The 25,204-nt window shown below is 39.4% G+C and overlaps 1 protein-coding gene across 1 annotated transcript; it reads left to right on the plus strand.

Moving 5' to 3' along the window:
- The first annotated feature begins 11,767 nt into the window (after positions 1 to 11,767).
- Positions 11,768 to 24,172, plus strand: LOC139634243 (prolyl endopeptidase-like). The gene is made up of 15 exons (XM_071500589.1): positions 11,768 to 11,949; positions 14,660 to 14,734; positions 14,826 to 14,959; positions 15,074 to 15,204; positions 15,304 to 15,513; positions 15,616 to 15,737; positions 15,836 to 15,941; positions 17,135 to 17,326; positions 19,250 to 19,447; positions 19,976 to 20,079; positions 20,414 to 20,550; positions 21,324 to 21,418; positions 21,535 to 21,666; positions 22,358 to 22,514; positions 23,523 to 24,172. Exons 1-15 carry the CDS (start codon positions 11,908 to 11,910, stop codon positions 23,815 to 23,817), a joined length of 2,130 nt encoding a protein of 709 aa, XP_071356690.1. The 5' UTR covers positions 11,768 to 11,907; the 3' UTR covers positions 23,818 to 24,172.
- The last annotated feature ends 1,032 nt before the right edge of the window (positions 24,173 to 25,204 follow it).

Below are 25,204 nucleotides of genomic sequence, written 5' to 3' on the forward strand. Positions count from 1 at the left end.
ATCTCACTCCCGGACACACATTACATCCGGGACGTTAGATGGTCCAGACATGCTCTTTTCAGGGAGGGAAACCTCAGTCACAGGGCAAGATGAACTGAGCCCTAGCACAAGGAGGGAGGGCACCAGACAAGATGAAAAGGATAAGTGGAGGAAAGACCCAGGGTCAGCTATATTGAAGCTGTCTGAGACGGAGAAAATCAGACAAAGTGATGTGACCTGAGACATGATAATACCAGGCTGATTGTACCTGGGTATTTTGTAATAGTCTGGTCTAAATGAACACCTGTTGCCATGCAATAGTGTAATTTTGCACTGCTCTGGTGTCAGTAACGGTGCAGAGAAAGCTGCCACCTGCTCTACCAAGTGTTGATTTTACAAGTGAGTTGCACTACATTCTTTACTGATTTACACCCTCATCTAAAAAAAGACCTTTTCAGTTCACTCATCATTCATTTCTGTGGTCATGACCAACCGACGCAGTTGATTAGAGTACAGTGAACATGTATACACAAATAAACATGATAAACCATGTGAAAGTACTGAATCATAAGCAAAGTAAAGGTCAGTTTAGGATATAGTGCATCTGTTCCCCTAAGCTTCAAGAAAACAAATAGGGCAATTAGGAGTATACAGTATTTAATCCTATTGTTTACCCATCAGTAACCACTGATTCCACCACCTTCAATCACACCAAGCCCCATTACATATTTATACCAACTAATGGGCAACAGTTGTTTAGCTTGTGTTGTACTTTTGCCTGTTTGTTGTAGTTTTGAACACAATACAAGACAAAGATAATATTTATAATGTAATATAATATAAGTTGTTTGTAAAACTTAAAGGCCTATCATTATTTTTTGACAATATAAGCTTCAGAGTTGTGGTTAAAATAAATGTTTTACAAACACATACACAGTTGATTAATGAATATATCAGACACGGGCACTTTAAAAAGACATAATGGAGTATTGTGTAGAAAGTACCAGCTTGCATAAATGTTGCTATGCTGCGAAATAAACCTTAAGATGTGACATATTTCTTGTAAGGACTTTCACACCCACTCACACCCACACCACATGGTGGCTACTAAATGAATTTACCACAGCACACCCGTAAATCTTAACCACTGAGACTTCTGCAGGGGAATTAGTGCTACAAAAAACATTTTTGCTCTTTTTTCATGTTACTTTAATCACTCACAAAACAGCCGTGCATACCCACACAAAAAGACAAAAACATGTTGCTACAGAGGTGCTCAAGTCCTAATTTCCTACAATGAAAATAATACTGTCACCTACTGTAGTGACATAGTTGAAACAGAAACCAAACCAAGATATGTATCAAGGACACGGGGAGTATTTTTGTTTCCATGTTAAACACTCCCAAAACAATATACACTCTTGGAAAATGTTGATGATCTTTAGGGGATTACAACATAAATGACCTCTGTCTTCTCTTAGACAAGGTACTTGTGAGGCAATGTGTGCGCGTAGGTGTGGTATTCAAGTATAGCGTAGCAAGGTGCCTTCAGCAATGGGAGAAATGAGCCAGAGCTGTCAGTGGGAGCAGTATGTTCTGACAGGAATCGCATGGCATTTAAAGCTTGAGCAATATGGGAATGTTGCAGTGACCATTGACTCACCTGTCTTGTGCCTATAGATTTGATGTATGGCTGGGGGAGAGTTTAGTAGGAAAGCTCAGTTTCAAAATGGATTGGCTTATCAGGTTTTGCTTCTATGAGTCATCAGAGGAGTCAGTCAGGGGACTTCTATGTACTGGTATTCAAAGCATGACTAATGTCAAATACAGCTACAGCTGCCATTATTGTCCGACTGTTAAAAAAGAGTGTACAGCATACATGGTACTGTGAGGCTGTACTTGGACACAGTGGTGCTGTGAGGTAAATGCTAACATCAGTATGCTGACCAAGAGTGTACAGCCATGCTAGTAGCGCTGTTAGCCTCTAATGAGACACAGTGGTGCTGTGAGGCAAATGCTAAGTATGCTACTATGTATATAGTGACAAAGCTAACATGCTGATGTTTAGCCGGTATAATATTTACCATATTCACAGATTAGTTTAGCCTGTTAGCATGGTAATGTTAGCATATAATAGCTCTAAACACCAAGTACAGCTAACAGAAAGTCATTAGTTCTCCTCATAAAGTACTGGTGAGAGGTATGACAATCAGTCTTGAGGGGAACATGTTTGTACAATAATTGTGATCCAATAGCTGTCATTTCACTCAAAACCACAAATGACCTGGCGCTAGAGGGACCACCAAAGTCGGTAGGATTCATCCTCTGGGGACTGTGATTGTCTATACAACATTTCATGCCAATACATTTACAAATTATTGATATTACAGCACTAGCATGGCTAAAAAGGGAAATGCTGCTAAAATAATGCATTGTGTACACATAAAGAATATAATTATAACTGCTACATATTAACAAGTTTGTTTGTTACTACATTTTCTACAGGCTTGTACGACTAAATGAAATGTAATTTTTGATCATTAGTCATCCTATTTACTTTTGATTTTATTAGTGGGGATTCATAAACCACACAGGTCATGTCCTGTTACACTTATTAAAAACAAGCCAAGGGACTTTCAGTTGGCAGTATCATGCTTTCCCCTTAATATTTTATGAGAGCATATCCATCACAACAAAGTCTTTTCAGGGAGTTCCTAAGTAAGATCTTCGTGTCATGTGGTCTAATACCTGGAAATGAGCAATGGCCCAGATTCCAATCCGCCGTAAGAAAACAAGAAAGGTGCTACATTAGATACTGTAATGATAAGAAGTTGTCAGATGCAGGGGCTGTGTTTTTCTTTCACTGAGAATGAAAGTAGAAATAATCCAGTCGTGGAAGAAATGTGACAGCTCACATTGTTTACAGATGCTTGATCACACATCTGAAACTGAGCACACTATCTGTCTGAAGCGGAAACATTCCACACCCTCAAACTTATGATACCTAGGGATAGGGGATGACAATGTTTAAATCACTCACTCTGTCTTTCTGAGTTTATAGGTGTCTCCATTCCACTCAACCCCCCCCCCCCCGCCCCCCCGATGTTTTTCCAGTTCTGCTGTGGTAAACAGTAAACAGCTGAGCAGCAGATCTTCAGAGAGAAAAAGAGGATTATTTGTCTGATAATGCACTGTTACTGTGGTACTGTAGTCGCTGTCCCCAGCAACAACCACACCCACTTTACCAGGAAGTAGATGACCTATAGGAAGTGGCCAGAGAAACGTCACTTTTTGGGGGCCTGTTGTTTACTCAGCTAGTCCGGCTTAATTTTCAGATCCCTTTAACCGGAAGGATAATCCCTGCAAGCTGAACCTTAAATATGTAAGATTACATTATTGCATTTCATCGCTGACATGCATTCGCAGTTGTTTTCCTGGAGGCATCTTTGTTTTGTGAGGCTTACTTTCTTTGGGGGTTGGAAGTCTCTTTGTTGTCAGTGGGTGAGTGGGAAATCTTAATGTCAGAGTTTGTCCCTGTTGGCTTTTGTTTTTACAAATCATTTGTCATCAATTTTCCATGGGCTCTATTGTGCCACAGGATGGCCTATTGCTTCTATGTCAACAATGGCTTTTTTATTTAATTAAAAAAACATTCTGGTTCAATTACAGTTTATACACATCATACAACGTGACTTGGCAAACATCCGTCTTTGTCCAAATAACTGTGAACTTGTTTGACCTGCTAAATTGCTTTAGGGTATACTGTAAATTCACTGGAAGAGGCCTTTGTGTGCCGAGGACAACTAAATGACAGATAAGAACCGTTCCAAAGCTTATGGAAGCAATCATGTTTGTATATGGGGCTAAAAAAAATCCTATATGGGCTCTATAGGTCAAGGGAATCTACATATATAATCCAGGTGTGATTTGAAACACAAAGGCATAATTTTAATCTTGATGTTTAATCTTTGTTAATCCATAAAAGAAGACAACTCCAGTGACCTAAGATTGTCAAGTGTTTTTTGAACCATAGGAGGTTAAATAAAAATAACATAAATCCTCTTTTTTTTCCATCTGTTTTAAGATTGGTGCAATGTGTTGGTGATTGTTTCTCTTGCACTGGATTTCACCACCTCCTCTCCCATATTGTATTTATTTTTTTTGGTCACTGTTAAATTCTGTGGAACTGCGTCCTGCTCTTTGGAAACATGGCAAGACACCAACTGAAAAAGTAACATTTTAAGGAGGGGCAATACACCTCAGTCTGCTGGTGAAACTCTATCTTCGCAGATACTGTCAAATCTAGGGAGATGGCGATAAAACAAGGGAGGGGTTCAATCTTGATTTCAGCAAAGGTTATACATTAACAGAACCTGGGTAAATTGGATTCATGCAGAAAACTCCAACAAAGCATTAACATAATCTGCAATTACATTTTCTTAGGATGAAGCCAGGGTAAATAAAGGCAAGGTCGCTAGTGTGTAGAGCACTTTTTAACATGCAAAAAACCTATTTGTAGCCTTGAAAAGACTTTATCTTATTTCAGATTTATTAAACTAACACTACTGACACTGAAGCATAATGATAAAGGTACAACTATGAAATATACTTTCATCCTTCAGCAAAAGCATGACTATTATTAGCCGATAATCATTGCATCATCCTGCTGCAAACATACTGCTCTGCAAGGTTGTGCATGTGTCTTTCTGCTTTTTTGCAAAGCACTTCTCACAATGCAATACCATAATACATTTACTGTAACTGTGCATGACACACTTGACTGATCCTACATACAATTGTGTATATACAGTCATTATCTGCCGTAGAAATCAATACAGATTTAAATGTAGTGACTTTAAATGACCTTTTTAAAAAAAGGCGTTTTGTCTGTTTACCTTACAAAGTCAACACTTAGTGAGAGCTCACACTTTCTCACCAGCATCTGTAGCAGAAGCCAGAGTTTCTCAGAGACTGACTGTGACAGACCAAAATAACCCCTGTCATTTTCACACCTTCTGGGTTGCATGCCATGACAGAAGAGGAAGGAGGAAGACGGATGAGACAGAGGCCTCAGCAAACAACATCCTTATCTGTATCATCATCATCATCATTATCATCATCACTCTGTTTATCATGCATGCAGTGACTGTAAACCATATGAAGGCTGATGCATGTCTAAATTAATCTATGAAAATTGGTATTGCATTCATGGTATTTTAAAAGGTGTTATGAATTGGTTTATATTAATCACCCACATTATACCCATGAAGAACATACATATTTTACTTTGTTTTCTCTTAGCTTTGCAGGCTGCACTGTGAACTCAGTTTTATTGTATCGTTTCCTGAACCTAATGACGCAATGAGAAAAACACTTTGCTCATACCAAATTTAATACTAGAACACTGATGGTATACTTGTGATCGTCCAGTCAGTGTCACTACCACAAACCTTTACGTCTTATTTTTTCTTAGAATTGACACTGATCTTGCTTTTACTGGCAACTCTTCTTCTGTGGTGCTTGCTCTGTTGCACAATCCCTTCTTCTTTTTCAAAAAACAAAACAGGAAAAGCGTTCCAGCTCTCACCTTCTGTACTTATTCAAAGAGATATTTGTGGTAAAAAAAAAAAAAGGCTTAATCCGATGATATATGTGAGATGTATCTCTGAGTTGATGCTGTGATTCTCTCGATTTAGACATGTGAATGTTCACACTCAGAGTGCATCGCTTAGTTGTGGCAGAAGGGGAACGCATGGATGGTGCAGCACAGAACCAGCTGGGGATATTTGCATACTATTTGCAACAGTTATTTCTCACAAAAAACAAGTTTGTTCATTGCGCTTTATGTGACTGGGGTGTACTGATTTTTAAAAGTCATCCATATATTTGGATTACATTAGATTGCAATCTTTTGCTGTACTCCTCAAAACTGTCAAACATATGATAAGACAGTGCTGAAAAGAAACAGATAGATAAACAGATTGAACACCAGCACACATTGTAGTAACATGTAATGAAATCCTGTTTTCTGATTCATCACATTTGACAGATTAAGAAATTAGAGTTCAACAACCTGTTTAACCTGTGGGATTTTTAATCGTCTGTTAGATGGAAAAACCTGGCATTCTTGAAACAAAACATGATGTGGGTCTGATGCAACAAATAATGTTTGCAGTGTGACACAACATTCTTTCACTATGAACAGTCTCAGTATGAAACCTTGAGCTTTCAGCTGAACAGAAATACATCTGTACAACGTAGTGGTGTTTAGAAGTTAAGGTACAATTAACACTATGTAAAAATAGTCCAGTGCACATATAATTCAGATGCTTTCAGAATCCTACTTAAGCATATGAGTAATCCGCTAAATGTATTTAAAGTAAAATTACTCATTCTGGAAAGCTAATTAATATGCAGTATATATGACATTGTGAGATTGTCAACACTGATGTATCATTTTACTGTTGTTGCTGATCGAGGAGAAGATAGTTTGAATTACTTTAGATACAGTAAAGTAGTTAGTCCAGCCTAAGGCCAATCAGTCGAGGCAGATGGCCGCCCACCTTGAGCCTGGTTCTACCTGAGGTAGGAAGTTTTTCGTTGCCGCTGTCGCCAAGCGCTTGCTCTCAGTGGGAATTGTTGGGTCTCTTTCTTATACTTTAAAAAGAAGGTCTAGACCTCCTCCATTTGGAAAGTCCCTTGAGATAACTTCTGTTGTGATTTGGCACTGTATAAATAAAATTTGACTTGACTTGACTTGACTTGACTTGACGTGAGAAAAATAATATGACACAAATTTGAGCTGTTTTCCATTTCTTTATTTTTATTTTATTTTAATTTTTTGTGAAATAGTGGACAAGTCCAGCTCTTTGGGCCTTGAACACAACTGAAACCATGAGGAGGTTACAGGGGAAATGTCTCTCCAAAGAAAATACTAACAACTTAAACAGATTTTTGTAAAGTGTTACAAGCCTAAAAGGGTGTGAACCGCAGGTTTAATCTTTAACAATACATTGTATCTTATAAACCTATGTGTTTTTTATGTACATTTTTTTATCTGAAAAGTAACTAACACTTATCAAATAAATGCAGTTGAGTGAGAAGTGTTATATTTCCCCCTGGTGAAGTAGAAGAATAAAGTAGCATAAATTGGAAATTAGAGGAAAGTAAAGCACAAGTACCTTAAAAATTATACTTAATTTCTTTACTAGAGGTGGCATGTAATAATCCCATGTTGCATAACACTCTAAACAACAGCAACAACAGCCTACAGAAACACCAAGTGCTGGCAGATGTTTGTTTGTCAGCTAATTTATAGTTTATAATACTTCCATAATCTTTCCTTATCACTCAATTATCAGCAGGCATTTATCTCAATCCCCTACTTCCTGAACTTATGAGAGTCTACCAGCCTAAAACCCTAATTATTGCTAAATCTAGTCATCCCCTACAAGACAGGCAATTAATAACTAGCAGGTCCAGATAACATGAGGCCCAAGAAATGTAGGGGGGGGGGGGGGGGGGGGGGAGAATAGGAATAAGGACACGGGTGGTGTTTGGGTGTAAGCAAAGTGAGCACGCTTTTGGCTTGTGGTCAACAGGTGGGTCCATGTACTACCACCCCCAATCTCGCAGACCCCCAGCTAAAGAGAAAGACTTTAGCTCAAGATCTGTCTGGCAGACAGAAGAGGGGATTTCAGCACCAAATCCAGCGGATCAATAAAAATGTCTGCTAATTAGGCTGGCAAGAAAAGGGGGAGGGGAGCACTGGGATGAGAGTGAGACAGGGAGAGAAGACAGAAAAGAAAAACATCACAGCAGTCAGTGCTGATTCAGAAGTCTAGACAGATAAGGAAAATTCCCAGACAGGTGTGCCTAATGTGGAAATCAGGTGAAGTACACTAGGTGACACCCCACCTTGCTCCTCAGGTTAATCCAATGTAGTCATGCCAGGAATCAGGCCCTCTATTCCTCCCTCCTTCTATCACTCTCTTCCTTAGGCCGGGACAACCTGCAGGCGATCAGTTTCTCTGACCCCAATCCTTCCTCTTCCTCCTCCTCCCACCTTTTCTTTGCCCTCCTCCTTTTCCTCTGCCCCTCCTCCTCCCCTCCTCTGGACATCACCACTTTGACCTAAATCTCCTCATTTAATCTTCTTCTTCTTCTTGTCTTTTAGATAACAATCAACCCCCTAATTGTCTTAATCTCACTGGTCTTTTATTGTCCCCAGGGCGTCATGCGTAGCGCAGAACAAAAACATTAACCACAGATCAATACTTGGCATCAGGCTGCAACTACCACTATGGTCATCATCGATAATCACTCATTTAAAGTCGGGCTGCAGCTGCAATTGAAATTTAAAAAAAGGTGGGGTATGTTTTAGAGGAAATATTAAAATAAATGTTTTCTATGTGAAAGAAACAAGAAATAAAAAATGAAAAACCATAATGGTGAAATTCATAGTTGAAAATACAAACCATAGTGTTATCATTCAGCTTTTTGTGGACAGTGGAATTGTGAAACAAAAAAAAAAAAGAAAAAAAAAACATTTTGGGCATCTATGGATTAAATCCAACTTGAAAGCAGCAGCACAAACCAGCAACTGTAAACACCTTCTTCAAATCTGCCCCAGGCCTCTCTTTGTGCTGAACAAATCTCTACATCGTCATTTTCTAAAATGAGAAGCTTATAGAATAGCACTCTCAGTTATATTACAATACGGCTTTGGGCCCTGAGCCAACAATATTAGCTTCGGAGCAGCGGTAAGCCCAGGATCAAGCTAAGGTTAGGAGGTGATTTGTGTATGATTTTGAAATGACAACCAGGACGATAATCAAAATATTCAGAACAATAACGGATTATCTGTTTCAGTGGCTGCACTCTGCACCATCTGTTGAGGAACGGGGCTATAGGGGTGAATAATGTTCACTTGTGTGTGTATGTGTTGATGTGTGAGTTTAAATATACAATGTAGTCTATCGGCCTATTGAATATGAGAAACATCCCTTTTACTTCTACCAATTATATATTTTATTCTCATTCCCAGGCACATTTTTAATTTTAATTTATTTATTTTGTCTTAAAAAGTTTGGTCTTCTCCCACTGCTTCCGTTTAATTTACACACCTTTATTCACACCCTTTCATCACCCCCTCTCGTTTTCCTTCTCACAACACCAACAGCTCAGCCCCTCCCTGCTCCTCTCCTCTCTCTGTCTCTCTCAGTGGGTGAGTCTGGAGCGTTTCATGGGAGTCATATGACACTGTCTGACTCCGCTCTGCTGTAATCTGACATGGCTAATCTAATCTCTCTGTCTTCACAGATTGGCAAACTACCTGGGTCTCTGCAGCCAATTAGGGCCCATCTGCACAGCACGCCATGCAGGCCAGGCCAAAGCCAACCCCCGTAGGGGCCTAACAAGCCCAGTCAGGCCACTGCACGTCTCAGCGATGGCTCAGGCTGTCTGGGGCCCCAAATATCTGCTATAACAGCCCATCTGCCTTTGGCTTGGCCTGGTCCACTTTCCTCCCCAACGGCCCCAAAGATTAGGGATCCTCTGCAGACTTTACTGCCAATTAACGCACTTGTTGCCATACACTTGTTAGGTAATCGCCAAAGCCGTGATTCATCGTTGGGTTAAATTGGCTGCTTAAGCACCAAGGGTTGCCTTTTTATAATTATTCTTTCTGCAGTTCAGAGAGGGTTGCTTTTACACTATGTAAGATAATATGAGAGTTTTTTAGCAACTGCTGTTTTACATGTAGCACAGAAAACATGAAATATGTCAAAAAGGTTTCCACAAATACACCCAGAATATTGTAAATAATTAAAGATATTAAATTATGCATGAGTGACTTAATCCTAATTTGTCATCACTTGAATTAGGTGTGGCTGTACTACATATATATTTGATTCTCAGTTTTTTCAACACCATTTCAGCTTTGACTAATGAGTCATTTTGTTGATGACGAAGACTGCAGCTGCTCAGCTTTCCTTTTTCTTTTTTACACATTTATTGCTTATATTTTCTTGTTTTTAATTGAAATAGAACCCACAATAGAAAGTCTGTGGGCAGTGTTTGTGTTATTTTCTCATCAAGCCAGTCTCACTTAATCACCTTAGCCAAATTAGTTTGAAATTAGCCCTCTTTCTAACTCCCTGTCCTCCATCTTTTCCCTCCTCTCCTCCCTCCTTTCCTCCCCAGTCGTTTTCACAGCTTTGTGGATTAGACAGATTACACGTCTGAAACTCTGTTTTTCTTCTTTCTCTCGCTCTCTGTCTCAGTCCTTCCATCTTGGAGGGGTGGGGGGGGGGGGGGGGGGGGGGGGGGCACTAATCCAGGAGGTGCGATGTCTCAACATGTTGTTTTAAACGTGTTAACAGCTAAATTCATAACACAACAAACGACGTGGTGGAAAGATGTGGGTTTATGGACCTTACTGTGAGGCAAATTTAATAATATTTACGTCTTGACTGACTGGAACAGCAACCCATCTTTTAGGGAAAAAATGAGACACAAATACATAAACACAGTACCTTTCAATGTGATCAGGAACTATTTATAGTTGTGTCACTGTGGTGTCGGAAAGTGGCAGGCTCGTGTCTGTTGTTTTTATTCTAAATCAAAATGGAAATGTCTTACACAGGTGCATCATATGCTTGTGGTTTCGGTGTTGTTTGTGTCATTATCTGTCAAACAGCTACTTGCACATTGCAGGTGTTGTTGTTGACACGCATAGGGCCTTAATTTTCTTGTCAGATGACTGAACTATCACTGGGTCATTTACTGTAAGAAATGTAACCTCCCACAAAGAAAACTGACAGCAGAGAAGATAACAAAGACGAAAAATAGGTTTGTCAGCCTATTATATCACTTTTGAATGGAGAAAAAAAAAACACTACCACTGTGTTCACTCCAGCAAAGGAATAACAATAAAGGAATTAAAAACACCTGACAATTAAGATAATCAATATATCTGTCAGGTCAAATGTCAGTAAAAACGTGAGCTTCTCAAATGTGAGGTTACTGCTTTTCTCTGCTTTACATTATTGTTAATTTAGTATCTTTTGGACTGATGGTTTGGAGAACTGTGATTCTTTTAGTCATTTTATCGATCAAATGTTTCATGTATCAAAAGCTACATATGACCGATCTGAACTATACAGGTATGTGACTGACTGTTGGCGAAAAACTAGGACACACTGAATAAGAAAATGTCCAAAAGCCCCCAAGTGACAGTGAGTAATGTTGTAAAGTTGGAAGATATTTTGATAATGAGAGGGTTGTGGGCAGGTGAATGGGGAGGACGGGGCTGAGGCAGGGACAGGCAGGCTGGAGTGATGAGGTGCTGATGAAGACCGAGGAACTGGAGAGCAGTGGTGAGGGTGGAGGGCACAAGCCTGCAGCTCTCAGTATGAATGCACAGCTCCCCTCTGCATCGTCTAGTCTTCAGAGTCACCCTGTGCTGGTGGATACACGCAAACACCTCCTCTGTTCTGCTTTTCATTTTACTGTCAAGTTCAAGGCTCCGAGTGGATTTGAGTCTTACCTGCATTGGACTGTGTCACATTTGATCTACAAAATGCTATTAGGGTAGAGGTCACAAAGTGTATTGATTTTGTGTCTCCAAGCACGAACTATTTTGACTAATGTATTTTTTATTTTTTTTTCTGGGGGGGGGGGGGGGGTAAATTGTGCAAAAACCCTTGCACGTACTACAGCTGTGCCCTGGATGCCACATCATTTCCTGTGCGCAGAAAGAGCCCGGCAGGTCGTGCAAATGTGTGTGTGTGTGGTAATGATTTCACTTTCACTTCAGAGCTCCATTGATTCACTCCAGGCGCAGCATTCAGACCGATAAAAAAAAAAGACAGAAAACAAAGTAGTAAGAGAAAGGCTAGAGAGAGGAACACTTCAGGAACCCCTGCCATGGCGTTTAAGTACCCAGCTGCCCGAAGAGATGGGAGTAAGGTCGGTGTCAAAGCCCTGCTATGAGCTTCTTCTTCTTCTTTTTTTTTTTAACTCCCTGTCTGTTTGTCGGTGAAATTGTCAAGCAGACGAGGCGAGACCAGGAAGAGGAGGACAAGTCAGAGGGTGGAGGGTTAGAGAGGCCAATGGCGACGCAATGAGGGGAACAAAACAACAAACTTCTAAGTCATTGAAGTGGTCTGAGACACACGAAGAGCTTGCGGTTTGGACACGTGTTGCGCTTCCACGCATTTTCGTGCGGTCTAGGTGAATAACGTCACGGCGAATGGGCTTCTTTATAAAGCGCATTTGTCAGATTTACAGTTATCATTGTTAGAGTCCTCTGCGGCTGCGCTGAAAGGGGGAAGTGTCATGTGTTTGGTGTGTGCGGGGCCTCAGCCATGGCTTTAATAATACCGGGTAAAAGTTCCCCACCCCCGCTAACATACCCCCACTGAGGATTGGGCACTAGATACTTATGTCTTCTTTCAGCTGATCATTTTGAAATAATGCAAATTTCATGAAGCATGATGGTATAAGATGTGTTTCACAGCCTTCCCCACACACTCTGTGATACAGTTCCAATAGAGAATAAAGTCCATGTCTTTTATAGAGCTGAAATGATTAGTTGATTAATTGTGGTTGATTTACATTATTAATTGTTTCAAAACTATTTTTTAACATCAGTTAAGCTTGATTTTATTATTGGTTAATCTGCCAGTTTCTCAATCCTTTAATCCATAAAATGTTTGACAATAGTCCAGAAATGTTTATCACAATTTTGCATAGCCCAAGCTCACTTATTTATTTATTTATTTATTGCTAGTTTTTTTTCATATGAATTGTCCACACCCTAAAGATATTCAATTTACTAAGAAGGAAAACCAGAAAATATTCACATTTGACTGGATACAGCCTCAGTATATTAGGCATGATATATTAGGCATTAGGCATTTTTGCTTAAAAATGACAAGTAAACAACTAATAAAATTGTTGCAAGGTAATTTTCTGTCAGTCAACTTATCATTTAATTTACTAGTAATTCCCACACTAATTTAATGAATGAGTGATCATTTATCTTGTTCGCCTAAAACAGTAAACGCATCAGAATAAACCATGGAACTCTACCACATGTCACTTCTGTGTTATTGTAGAAACTAAACTCCTCCTCTTTTGATTAGATCCTGCAAATTCCCAGAAAAAATAAAGAACATGACCTCAGTGTCCTCAGTTGTAACTATGGCCCTGGGTGTATGTTTTCTTATGTTTGGACTGACACACCAGCATCACAACACGGTAGCACATGTATCACCTCTGAAAGGATCCAATGAAAGAATTAAAAGAGATACTTGCAGGTATTTATAGTTCCACAATAGTTTGTTAAGCATATTTTGAAAAAAAAAACATAAAGCTTTTGTATGGCTTTTTTCCATTCCAGAAGAAATGCTTCATCTTACATTCAGAAATTCTTTCACCTTAGAAAAGATGATGCATTAATAAACACATGAGTACAATAACAAACCTGCACTGTTCTCTTATGTGTCAAACCCTGTAAACTCATATCTGAGTGGGCAGCTTGAGTGAAACTGAAGGCAGTCAAATCAACTCATTAGTTCCCTGACAGAGTCTGGGCACAAACTCATGTATGCAGTGTCTGCTGACTCAGCTAAAGCCTGCCGTAGTATGGTGCAAGGCCTTGAAGTGTAATGTGCTACAAGAAATGTGTGGGCCTTTAACATTCCACATTGTTAGGTGTTGACAATCAATCAGTCCTTCTGAAAAACACATTTGTTACGGTTGATGCAGTATGACAGTTCAGAACATGTAGGTGCAGGGTTGGGCAAATGCTCCCTAATTTCTTGAGAACCAGAATGTAGGAGTGTTAGAGTTCCAATTGTGCCTCCTGATGAAATATTCTCTGCAGCAACTTTTTCCCTTTAGCGCTGCTATATTTATAACAACGTTGGAGATACACTGATCCAACTGCTCTTTTTATTATCCTAATATCAATTACAATTCATCAACTCAGGTATTTGGCAATATTGTATACCATATATCAGATAAGTCCCGTCTAGGATTTGGACCAGGAGCCTGATTTAGAAGTTAAAAAATGTCTGAAGAAATAAAGGGACTTTAGAATTACTACAATATCTGACTAAAATATATATCCACATATGAAAAATATATATCCCTATGTGTATATATACACTGTCTCTAAAAATTTAATCCACACATCAGATAGTCTCAACTTGTGCACACCCAGTTTTTGTTCTGATTTTATTGGCAGAGGCCAAACTGAGATTACATTCTCAGGAATAACGATGAAGTGAATATCAGGAAATTGGCTACACCTCTTTACAAAAAAATTCAGATGTTCTCATTCATCCGCACAAGAATTAGCCTCTTTCACTGCAAGTCATATGAGTTTGCTAGCTGGCTGCACTTTGATGTCAAAATCGAAAATGTAAGTGCAAATATAAAAAGACTAATGTGTCTTTAGCACGTCAATCTCTAAATTTAATGTTAAACATCTAAGGAAAAACAACTACTGGAAAAAGGTTTTTCAGAAACATTTTTTGGAGGGAAGGTACTACCATGGTATTGCATAACAGCATCTGTTCCATCACCCTAAACCAAAGATCAAACCGTCTTGTTTATTGTGTTCCTATGCTTTTGTGTTTCTTCCTGTTAAACTTTTAAGTCTTATCAACAGGTGGATGACTACCACGGAACTAAGATCTGTAATCCCTACGCATGGCTGGAAGACCCTGACAGTGCAGAAACGACGGTATGTGCTGATCTCCTGCAGAAAACTGAAGCTGTCTCTTTACGAAGACATTCCAAATTTCATCCCTCCTCGCTCTCCCTTTGTATTTCAGGCCTTTGTTGAGGAGCAGAACAAACTGACTATGCCGTATCTGGAGCAGTGTGCTGTCCGGGCTCAGTTCCACCAGCGCCTCACTGAGCTCTATGACTATCCCAAATACAGCTGTCCTTACAAAAGAGGGAAGAGGTACTAGTTGAAATGTAAAGGACAGGCACTGAACAGACTGGAACAAAAAACTACACTTATGAGCTCCTTGAACTTCAGGTGTACAATTGACTTCATTTCCTGTTTTATTTTCAGGTATTTCTACTTTCACAACAAAGGCCTCCAGAACCAGAGTGTGCTGTACGTGCAGGACTCTCTGGACGCACCAGCCACAGTCTTCTTTGACCCGAATAAACTCTCCGAAGACGGCGCTGTGGCGCTGAAGAGTGAGCCACACTTTTATTGCGCACAAACACACATATACACAGAGAAAGATTTACAGTGCTGATGACTTCCTTCCCTCCTTTCTCCCTCTCTCCATCCAGTGGGCCGCCTGTCGGAGGAATGTGAATATTTTGCATATGGTCTGAGTAGCAGTGGCTCAGACTGGGTGACAGTGCATTTCATGAAGGCTGATGACCTCAGCGAACTGCCTGATGTTCTGGAGAGGGTTAAATTCAGCTGCCTGGCCTGGACTCATGATGCAAAGGGCATCTTTTACAACTGCTACCCACGCCAGGAGGGCAAAACAGACGGTTAGGAAGAGACACCAAGCACACAGGCACTAATAGAATAATTCACCACACAAAAACTAATACAAATACATTTAGACTTAACCCCTTTGTATTTCCCTAAAGGCACAGAAACCACCTGCAACATCAATCAGAAGCTCTACTACCACGTCATCGGCACCAAACAGTCAGAAGACATTCTGGTTGCAGAGTTCCCCGACCATCCGAAGTGGCACAGCTCAGTAACCGTGAGTCTGTGATGATCTTGAATCATTTTAGTCAAGACCATTTAAAGCTTCATTAGAGCTTGACTTTGCTCCCTCTTTTCATCCCTTCCTCTTCCCAGATATCAGACGATGGTAGATACGCTGTCCTGTCCATCACTGAGGGCTGTGAGCCAGTCAACCAGCTGTGGTACTGTGACCTTCAGCAGCTCCCCAATGGCATCACAGGTCTGTGTGTCCACCTCATGTGTGCTGTGCTCTAAGCACTCCATAAACACAACTAGAAACAGTCCCTGTGTTTGTTTGTTTTGGGTTTTTTTTTATTTTTTTGAGAAGTGTGAAATATGTATAAACATATACGGAATGAAATTTTAGGATTGCTTTGGCTTATTTGTTCTGTCCCCAGGTTAAGTGATGTTGAATTGATGTAACACTAAAAAACTAGAATCAAACTACATTTTCAAAGTGTAAATCCACAAGCATGGACCTTCAAAGTGATCAAATTGGTGCTGGATGTGGTGGTTGACAACTCCTTTGAAAAAATATCTCTACAAAATAAAGCATTTCATGCAAAGGAAATGTCCCATTGGAAAAAAATACATACCTCACTGACATCATTTTCTCTTTATTTCAAAATTTTCAAGTCATCGTTATTTTTGTTATTGTCTAAACTATATTTTCTTATCAATCAAATCCCATCCCAGATTCTCAGATTGCAAGGTGATGTCTTCACATCTTGTTTTGTTCGACCCAAACCCCAAAACATTCAGTTTACAATGGTATATTACAAAGAAATACAGCAAATCCTTTTTTTAGAAGCTTGAATCCAAGAATGTTCCTTAAAATCAGATGTCAAAGTAATGAATTCTGACTGTTTTAATAGCAATTATTAGTGGCACAGGAGCTGCAGCATTAAAACAACATGACCTATTGCTTTAATATTTTATCTACTTTCAATATTGTCAACACATGCAGTTTATGAGTATGTGCAGCTATGACAGTTGAAAAATAGTAGAAAAGTGTTTGATCTCCCATATCAAAGATTGATTTACTGAAATCCAGGCCAGCTTCTCAACAGTGCAGATTTTCAAACGGTGATAGATATTATCTCAACAGCTGCACAACACACGGTGACTGTGCTGTATCAGCAGAAAAGGAGTTGAAACCGCTGGCAGTGAATCAACGGTTACTTCACCAGATGTGGAGATTTCAAAATTCACTTTGGTCTGTCTTCTGGTGTGAAAAATCTCTCCCCCATAAGCAGGAATTTTGAAACTATCAGTGTAAGAGTATTGTGAAATTGTTTTTTAAATATAATGAAACACAATGATTCCCATGTTCAATGTCAGAGAACAAAAATCACATGATGCATCTTTTATAATTGAGTTTTTTTTGGCATTTTATTCACTCCTCTCCTCCAGGGCTGCTACCATGGGTCAAAGTTGTGGACAACTTCAAAGCCCAGTACTCTTATGTCACCAACGAGGGAAGTGTATTCACCTTCCGCTCCAACTTGGATGCCCCTCGATACTGTCTCATCAACATAGACATCCAGAAACCAGACAGGCAGCACTGGATGACCCTCTTACCACAGCATGACAAAGATGTCCTGGGTGAGACTTACTGGAAATTTTTTTCGGGTATAAAGTAAAGGACAAAGTCAGCTTTTATAGTATCAGTTCACTACAGAGGATGTGTAATACACCTGAGACTTAATAGAGAAATTGTGTGGTTGGTTTCTAAAACAGACCTTTGTTGGCATGACAGCTGTGGCCTTGTGCTGCAGCGTGTGAAAACTCCACCAAGCTTTAGAACTGCGTAGAAGGCATATACGTGGTATAGTTCCACAATTCAGCCCTTGAAATCTTGCAAAACACTGTTTCGCTGAATTTCTGTCCTAATGACAGTTCACCCACCGCAACTGGAAAGTTCTGTTTCTGTGGTTGAAGACCTTCGTCAAGGGGAACTCTGATCAAAAAGTGAAATTTGGTCGATAAGCACTTTGTCCTTTTTTCTTGTCGCTATGAGTCATTTAAATGATGGTAACTGTCCCTAGAGATCAATGAAACATACACAAGTGAATATCCATGTTCCCCATGAGAACACACACACCAGTACAAATGTAAAGGCAAAAAAAAAAAAAAAACAATATTGGAATGAAAAAAAATAAATGAATCATCAGAGCTTTATCTTAAGTCCCCCTTTATAACACGCTGCTCTAGTGATATGTACTATCTGTGTGTAGTAAGCAGTAATACACATACAAGTGTTTATTAAAGTACTTGTCTCCTCCTGTGGGTAGAGGAGGCAGGTGTATAAACAAATGAATGACAATATAGTAAAACACAGTTGTAATAATATGAAATATATCTTTATGGAAGAATTTATCATTGCTGACAAATATTGTAATCTAATAAGAAACTAAAACTGTTCTTAAATCTGCTTGGAACTACATTATAGTGTGTTATAAACAATTTAATACATGTTTATGTAGTACTTCTACATACTAGTAATGTGTTACCAAATGATGATGGTATCATTTATGAATTAATGGTCTTTTGTCATTGCCAGTTGGATATTTGTTGTTTTTTTAATCAATAATGTTTTTTTTATATGTTTTTAAACTAGTTTTGCCCGTGTGTGTGTGTGTGTGTGTGTGTGTGTGTGTGTGTGTGTGTGTGTGTGTGTGTGCGCGCATGTCTCATCCTGGTATAACAATAACATATAGTCGTTTCCATGGAATCAAACAGTCAGCTCCTCTTGCTTCACCAGCTTGTATGATAGTATATTATTTCTGCAGATGGTGCGTGGCCAGTGAGTGGCACCATCTTGGTCCTTTCTTATAAACTGATTAGAGTGCTTTGTCTCCTGTATGTTTATGCTGTTGTAGACCCAGCTCTCATAATAGCCATGCAGTAGGTTGATCATCAGTTCAGTTGTATGCCCAACATCACTTCACACCACAACAACCATGTGAGTCCTCTTGATGGTGGTTGGTTGTTCGTGATTCATCAGTTGACCCTGTGTTGTCCTTGTCTTGACACCGGTGACAAGAAATGCCATATATGGAATTCAGGTTACCGTGAGAAGGTTATCTTCTCCACTTCTCCTTCCACCACTGCCGTCTACTGAGCGTCAGTCCTACTTTTACAGCATATTGAGCTGACAGCATATTAGTCTGCCCTCTGCTGGTTGTTGATGAGAAATGGATACTAGTGTAAAGTTTCACAGTATACAGTACACCTGCATTAACTCTGTGCTGTATATGTGCAGTCACACTGAAATTAAACAAACTACTCAGTAAGGTCACGTGCAGTCCATAGCAGTTATATTTGGCTTCATCCCTGGTTCATGAGATGACTTTTTGCCATCAAGATAAATGAGAAACACATGTACCACCTTCTATATTCTATGCAGCAGAGAGAGGAAGACAGACAACAAGAATATAGTCTCCCTCAGATACAGAGTTTTCAACAAAACCTGCTACATACTGTCATATTCACCTACTACCACGTCCTCTTTATATCCTTCTGCAGGCTTTGTCTCCTGTGTGAACCAGCACCACCTGCTGGTCAACTACGTCCATGACGTGAAGGACATCCTGCAGGTGTACGAGTTGTCCACAGGCCAGCTGGTCAGGGACCTGCCGCTGGACGTTGGCACAGTGGCCGGTGTGAGCTGCAAGAAGAAACACTCTGAATTCTTCTACAATTTCACCTCCTTCACTACACCAGGTAATTCTGCCATTTAAGACATTATGTGTAATGGTCTCATATTAGTAAAATGAATGCTGCAAAAATGTTTTCCCCATATAAAAATACATACAGACATACATACAAAATATCTTTAAAGTACTGTACATCAAAAATAATTATGGATGCAGCTCATGATACTTTTATTATTAATCAATTTGCTGATTATAGCTTTTGATAAAGATTTTTTTTCTCTAAAATGTCAGAAAATATTGGAAACTGGGGTTGTCCTGGAATTCTTGATTTGTGCATCCAACAGTCCAAAACCCAAATATGTTCAGTTTACTATCATGAATCATAAATAAATAAGTATGCTAAATATTATTAATAAAAAGACTAAATACTGTTTAAAAAAGCCTATATTACTTTAACTGGAGGTTATTCAATTTGAACTCAAATTAGTCATGAAATTTTCTCACAAAATGTATAAGTTATAAAAAAATTTCTTGTTTAACTAATGAAACATTCAGTAGCCTCTAACCTGTGTGGCCTTTGCTCTTTGGTGTCCAGGTATCATTTACCACTGTGATCTGAGTGAGTCGGACCCAAAGCCCAAAGTGTTCAGGGAGGTGGAGGTAAAAGGCATCAATCAAGAGGACTACCAGACCACCCAGGTAATGTCCTCCTGTTTCATTTCCTTTACTGGTTTCCTCAATTTCTGCAGACCAGACCATATGTCTCCATGCTGACACTTCCTCATTACTCTTTCTTTGTACTGTTATCTTCCAGTTTATTTGTGTTTCTGTTGTGTTACCACATCTGCTGTTTGCATATTCATATAATGATGTCAAGTTCCAAGAACTGAGGAAGTGGTAAATGGTGTGTGTGAACAGCTTGTTTAAGACTAGAAAAATAGACAAATAGAGATCAGACAAAAACGTTCACACATTATCTGAGAGCGATGCCCCGTAACAGGTGTTTTATAAAAATCTCTAATATATTTTTCAGGTGTTTTATCCCAGTAAAGATGGAACCAAGATCCCCATGTTCTTAGTTCATGCCAAGGGCCTGAAGAAGGATGGAACTCATCCTGTTTTCCTTTATGGATATGGAGGCTTTGAGAACTCCATACAGCCATACTATAAGTAAGTACAACTGATCTATCCAAAAACTCTCAGGTGCTGTGATTACTAACTTTTCTGAGTAGATACAGAAAACAGTAATCAGTTACAAAATGTTAGAGATGTGGTGGAAACTGATCTTGCCCCTAGAACTACAGAACTGTGTGAACAATGCATAAAACATAAAAGAGCTGCTTTATTTGTTCTAGAAAACCATCATTTTAGCCAAACCTCCACAGAATGAGCATACATATAGTATAAAATAACACTCACCAGTAGGATTACATAAGACTGGGAAGAAAAGTTCTGATTTAAAAGCACATGAGTGTGTCAGTGGACATATTTAATCAATGACTGAAAACAAACCTTAGAGTTATTTATTGTATTTATTATTATTATTATTATTTTAATGTCCTCCCTGTTTTTTAATTATTTCCCTGTTTTAGCTCCCTGTCCTATTTATTTTAAAGCACTTTGAGCTGCATTCTGTGTATGAAAAGTGCTAAATAAATAAAGTTTATTATTTATTTTTATTATTATTATTATTAATAAAAAGAGCTGGTTATACTGTGTACCCTGATCTAAATGTGAATATAACATAGTGATGTGATGTGATTATATATATCATTACTACCAGCACTACCTCTGTTACATTTACATTTCAATTCAATGTCCAGATGTAATTCCTTCACAACATAAAAATGGTTTGAGCATCATTTTATTTTTCTAGTGTGTTTTTCCTTCTTTGTACTTGTTTGTTCTTATGTCCTTGCCTCTGTCTGTTTTGCCTCCTTCAGTGTGGCTTACCTGGTGTACGTGAGACACCTGGGAGGGATTCTGGCAGTGGCCAACATCAGAGGGGGCGGAGAGTACGGCCTCACCTGGCACAAAGGTGATGAGTCACTGATGTCAGAGATATAGACTGTGCTTCTTAGGAAACATTAAAAGTGAGTTTTCTGTGATTTGATTCTCGGTTGATACAACTTACACTGTGTCGTGTGTTTGTAGCTGGCACTTTAGCGAACAAGCAGAATTGCTTTGATGACTTCCAGTGTGCAGCAGAGTATCTGATCCAGGAAAAGTACACCACGGCCAGCCGCATCGCCATCAACGGAGCCTCTAATGGAGGGCTGCTAGTGGGTACGTACAAGATCAGCTGTGTGTGTGTGTGTGTGTGTTTGTGCATTATGTATTTTTTTTTATTTAGTGGGAAATGAAGTGATCAAGCCAGAGGGGGAGAGAGAGCAAGAGAAAGTTAAAGGGTTTTAAAGGTTATGAGACTGTTATGCATTGTTACACTCAGGAGCTGAAAGTGTGCGGGAGCCCTGCACTTTATTTTTTATAGCTTCATGGAGCTTTACCTCGTCTTCTTCCCAATTTAACAGTTCAGCTCCCACAGTTTAACCCATTAGGCTACTAACAATACACAGTGTACATCAAGCTCAAAGCTAAGTGTGCTGCTGTGTTGTAAGTCCCATCTGCATTGATCACAATGTTTTGTATTCTTTGTTGTACATTTTAGTCATAATTGCTAATGTCAAATTCTTCTAACAGCAGTTAGCTGCTTAGCTTCAATTAATTAAGCAATTAAACAGAACATTAAACAGTGATTAGTCACATCATTTACCAAAGACCGACTGCCATATGGCATCGCACAAACCCAAATAATGTCTTCTTCTGTGGTGTGTAAGTGGCCATTTAGGAGCGATTGTGTCCTACAGTGTGAAGTAAAGAGGATGTATGTGTATGTGTGTGAGTGTGTGTGCGTGCGTTTATAAGCACATTAAATGTATAATAAAGATTTAACATATACATATACACACACACACAGCGGCCTGTGTGAACCAGCGTCCAGACCTGTTTGGCTGTGCTGTGGCGGAGGTGGGGGTGATGGATATGCTCCAGTTCCACAAGTTCACCATCGGCCACGCCTGGACCACCGACTACGGCTGTTCTGACGAGCCGGAGCAGTTCCAGTGGCTCATCAAGTACGAAACACACGCACACAATCACAACACCTCACTAAAACACACTTTTGCCTGAGAATACGTTAAAGTTACGCTCCTGTCCTGTCTGTCATCACTTAATGATTACCAATTATAGTCCTGATCTCGGCTTCATGAGTGATTCAACAAGTTGAAACAAGGTGATGATGACATTTGAGAGATCAAATTATAGGCTACGGTGCATAAAGTTTAATGATTATAATCGTTTACACTCTGATGAAGTCATTGCTGCTATTGTCATCAATAACACATACATTATCATACACAGAAGTCATTCAATGCTCTTAACAGAAATAAAAGAAGCATAAAAAAATAGATAATTCAGTGTGCTTAACGGAAAAGAAATGAGGCATTAAATAGAGGTAAAAATAATAATAATAAAACAGTATAAAAACACAGATTATACAACAGATAATATCTAGCAGTTTTTAGCATCCTTTGAAAGCCAGTTATGGTTTGGGCAGATTTGATCTCCATTGGGAGTTGGTTCCAGCTGTGAGAAGCATAGTGGCTGAAAGCTGTTTCACCCAGTTTAGTTTTAACTAGCACTAGCACCATGACTGACCATCTCCTGCAAATCTCAGAGACCTATTAGGCTCATATACATTGAAGATATCAGAAAGATATTTAGGGCGCAGGCCATTGACTACTTTTAGACAATCAGTTAAACTTTGAATTAAAACATAAAGTTGATGTGATGAAGATAAATGTTTAAATATTTAATTTTTACTACCGGAATGTAGAGCGCTGACACTTGTGGGAGTGGTGACAATAATAGTTTTATAATAATATATATATAATAGAAAATATATAATAACCACATGAAAACAGTAAAATAGCACAGGGTGCTGAGAGTGAGAAATATTTTATTTTGTAGGTTTCAGTGCGGTGCTGCAGCTCACCTGAAGTTCACCTCACTCACCTTCAGCTCTATGTCTGGTGTTTTATCACATTTCTCCCTCCACCTGGTCTTTCTCACCCTCTCTTCAGGTATTCTCCTCTTCACAATCTGCCTCAGCCGCCTTACTCTGGCCCTCCCTACCCTGCTGTCCTGCTTCTGACAGCAGAACATGATGATCGCGTGGTGCCTCTGCACACCCTCAAGTATTGCGCTGCTTTGCAGCATGGCGTGGGCAGCAGCCCCGTGCAGCGTCAGCCCCTGATGGTCAGGGTGGACACCCGTAGTGGGCACGGTGCAGGGAAACCCACCGCCAAAGCCATCCTGGAGGACACTCACATATTTTCCTTCGTTGCTGAGACCCTGGGGCTTAGCTGGAAGGAGTGAGTGGGAGGTAACTGCTATGCACAGTCAGGAAGACTTTTAGAGGACTTTTAACTTTTTTTTTTTAATGAAAACTGTAAAAATAAGAATTAATTAGAGGGAAATGATTGGTCAGAAGTCAGAGAGAAGGGAGTGAAAGAGGAGGAACAATTAGAGTTTACAGTTGAAAATAATAACCAACAATTACAGTATGATACAAATCTGACACACTCATCATCACTCCAAAACAGCTCTTAAATGTAGATGTGTTTAACCAATCAAATGCACAAAAAAATTACATTTTTTGAAAACTTACTGTAACTTTGAAATTGAATTTGAACTTTGAAAAGTTTCAATAAAGCCTCTATTTGTACTATGATTTCTGTCTATTGTATTATAATCTGTAGTATCCCAAATGTAAATGGTTCCTTCCAAAGTCCATCTAACTAGTTCTGTTCAGCACAGAGGTGAAACACTAAGTCGATCAATCGATGAGACGTTTAACATAAAATCAATATAACTATTATAAGAATCAATCAGTTGTTTAAGCCTTTTTTCAAGATTAAAAAATAATCTGTGGCTTCAGCTTTACACTTTTTAAAATTTAAAAGTTCAGAAATATTATCATTAAACTTTACTACTGCCTCTTTAAAAATGTCTTCCTATATAGATTACAACATTGGATTAACATTACTGGTGCATTAAATTAAGCACTATTTTATTGCAGTAGCTGGTTGACGTGGAGCTAACCACTATGGAGGCTATGGAGGCCATTGTAGTTTTATTTCAGATTATATTACATAAGATAATCATGTGTATTGAATATGAAATCATGTAGTGGAGTAGAGTTACATGGTAGCATTAAATATAAAAGAGTGAAGTACATGCACCTCAGATATTGTACAGTTTTTGAGTTAATCTGCTTCTCACACACACCACACAGTGGCAGTATGGGACTGCAGAAACCCCCCTTCAAGCTCAACCCTCTGCTAACACCTTGAGGTCAAAGGCTGGGAGTCAGTGTAATGTCATTCTGCTCGGCTGCTTCGTTGAGAGGGATTGTGGATAAAAAAAAACACAAACAGCAGGATACCACTCTGCTTAATCCTGTATATTGTCTGTCAGCTGGCCTATCCCCCCGGTGGTGGAGGGAGGCGGGGTAGATTGAGATGACGAGGATGTATCTGTATGAAAGAGAGGACAAGAACTGGGACTGAGGAATGGACGAGTGCAGTTGTAAAGTTTGAAAGTTGAAGGAGACAGAGGAGAGGGAGAGACGTGTGGACAGATCTGAAGAGCATTTACATAGAAGCTGAGAGATGGAGAGCGGTGATAGACGGCAGATATATGGCGAGACAGCGAGAGGCAACAAGCAGACAAGCAGGGAGGGACTTAAAGTGCACTTATGGAG

This window comes from Trachinotus anak, unplaced genomic scaffold (assembly GCF_046630095.1).
Source record: "Trachinotus anak isolate AG129_WGS33_773 ecotype Australia unplaced genomic scaffold, CSIRO_AGI_Tana_v1 ptg000016l, whole genome shotgun sequence".
NCBI lineage: Eukaryota > Metazoa > Chordata > Actinopteri > Carangiformes > Carangidae > Trachinotus > Trachinotus anak.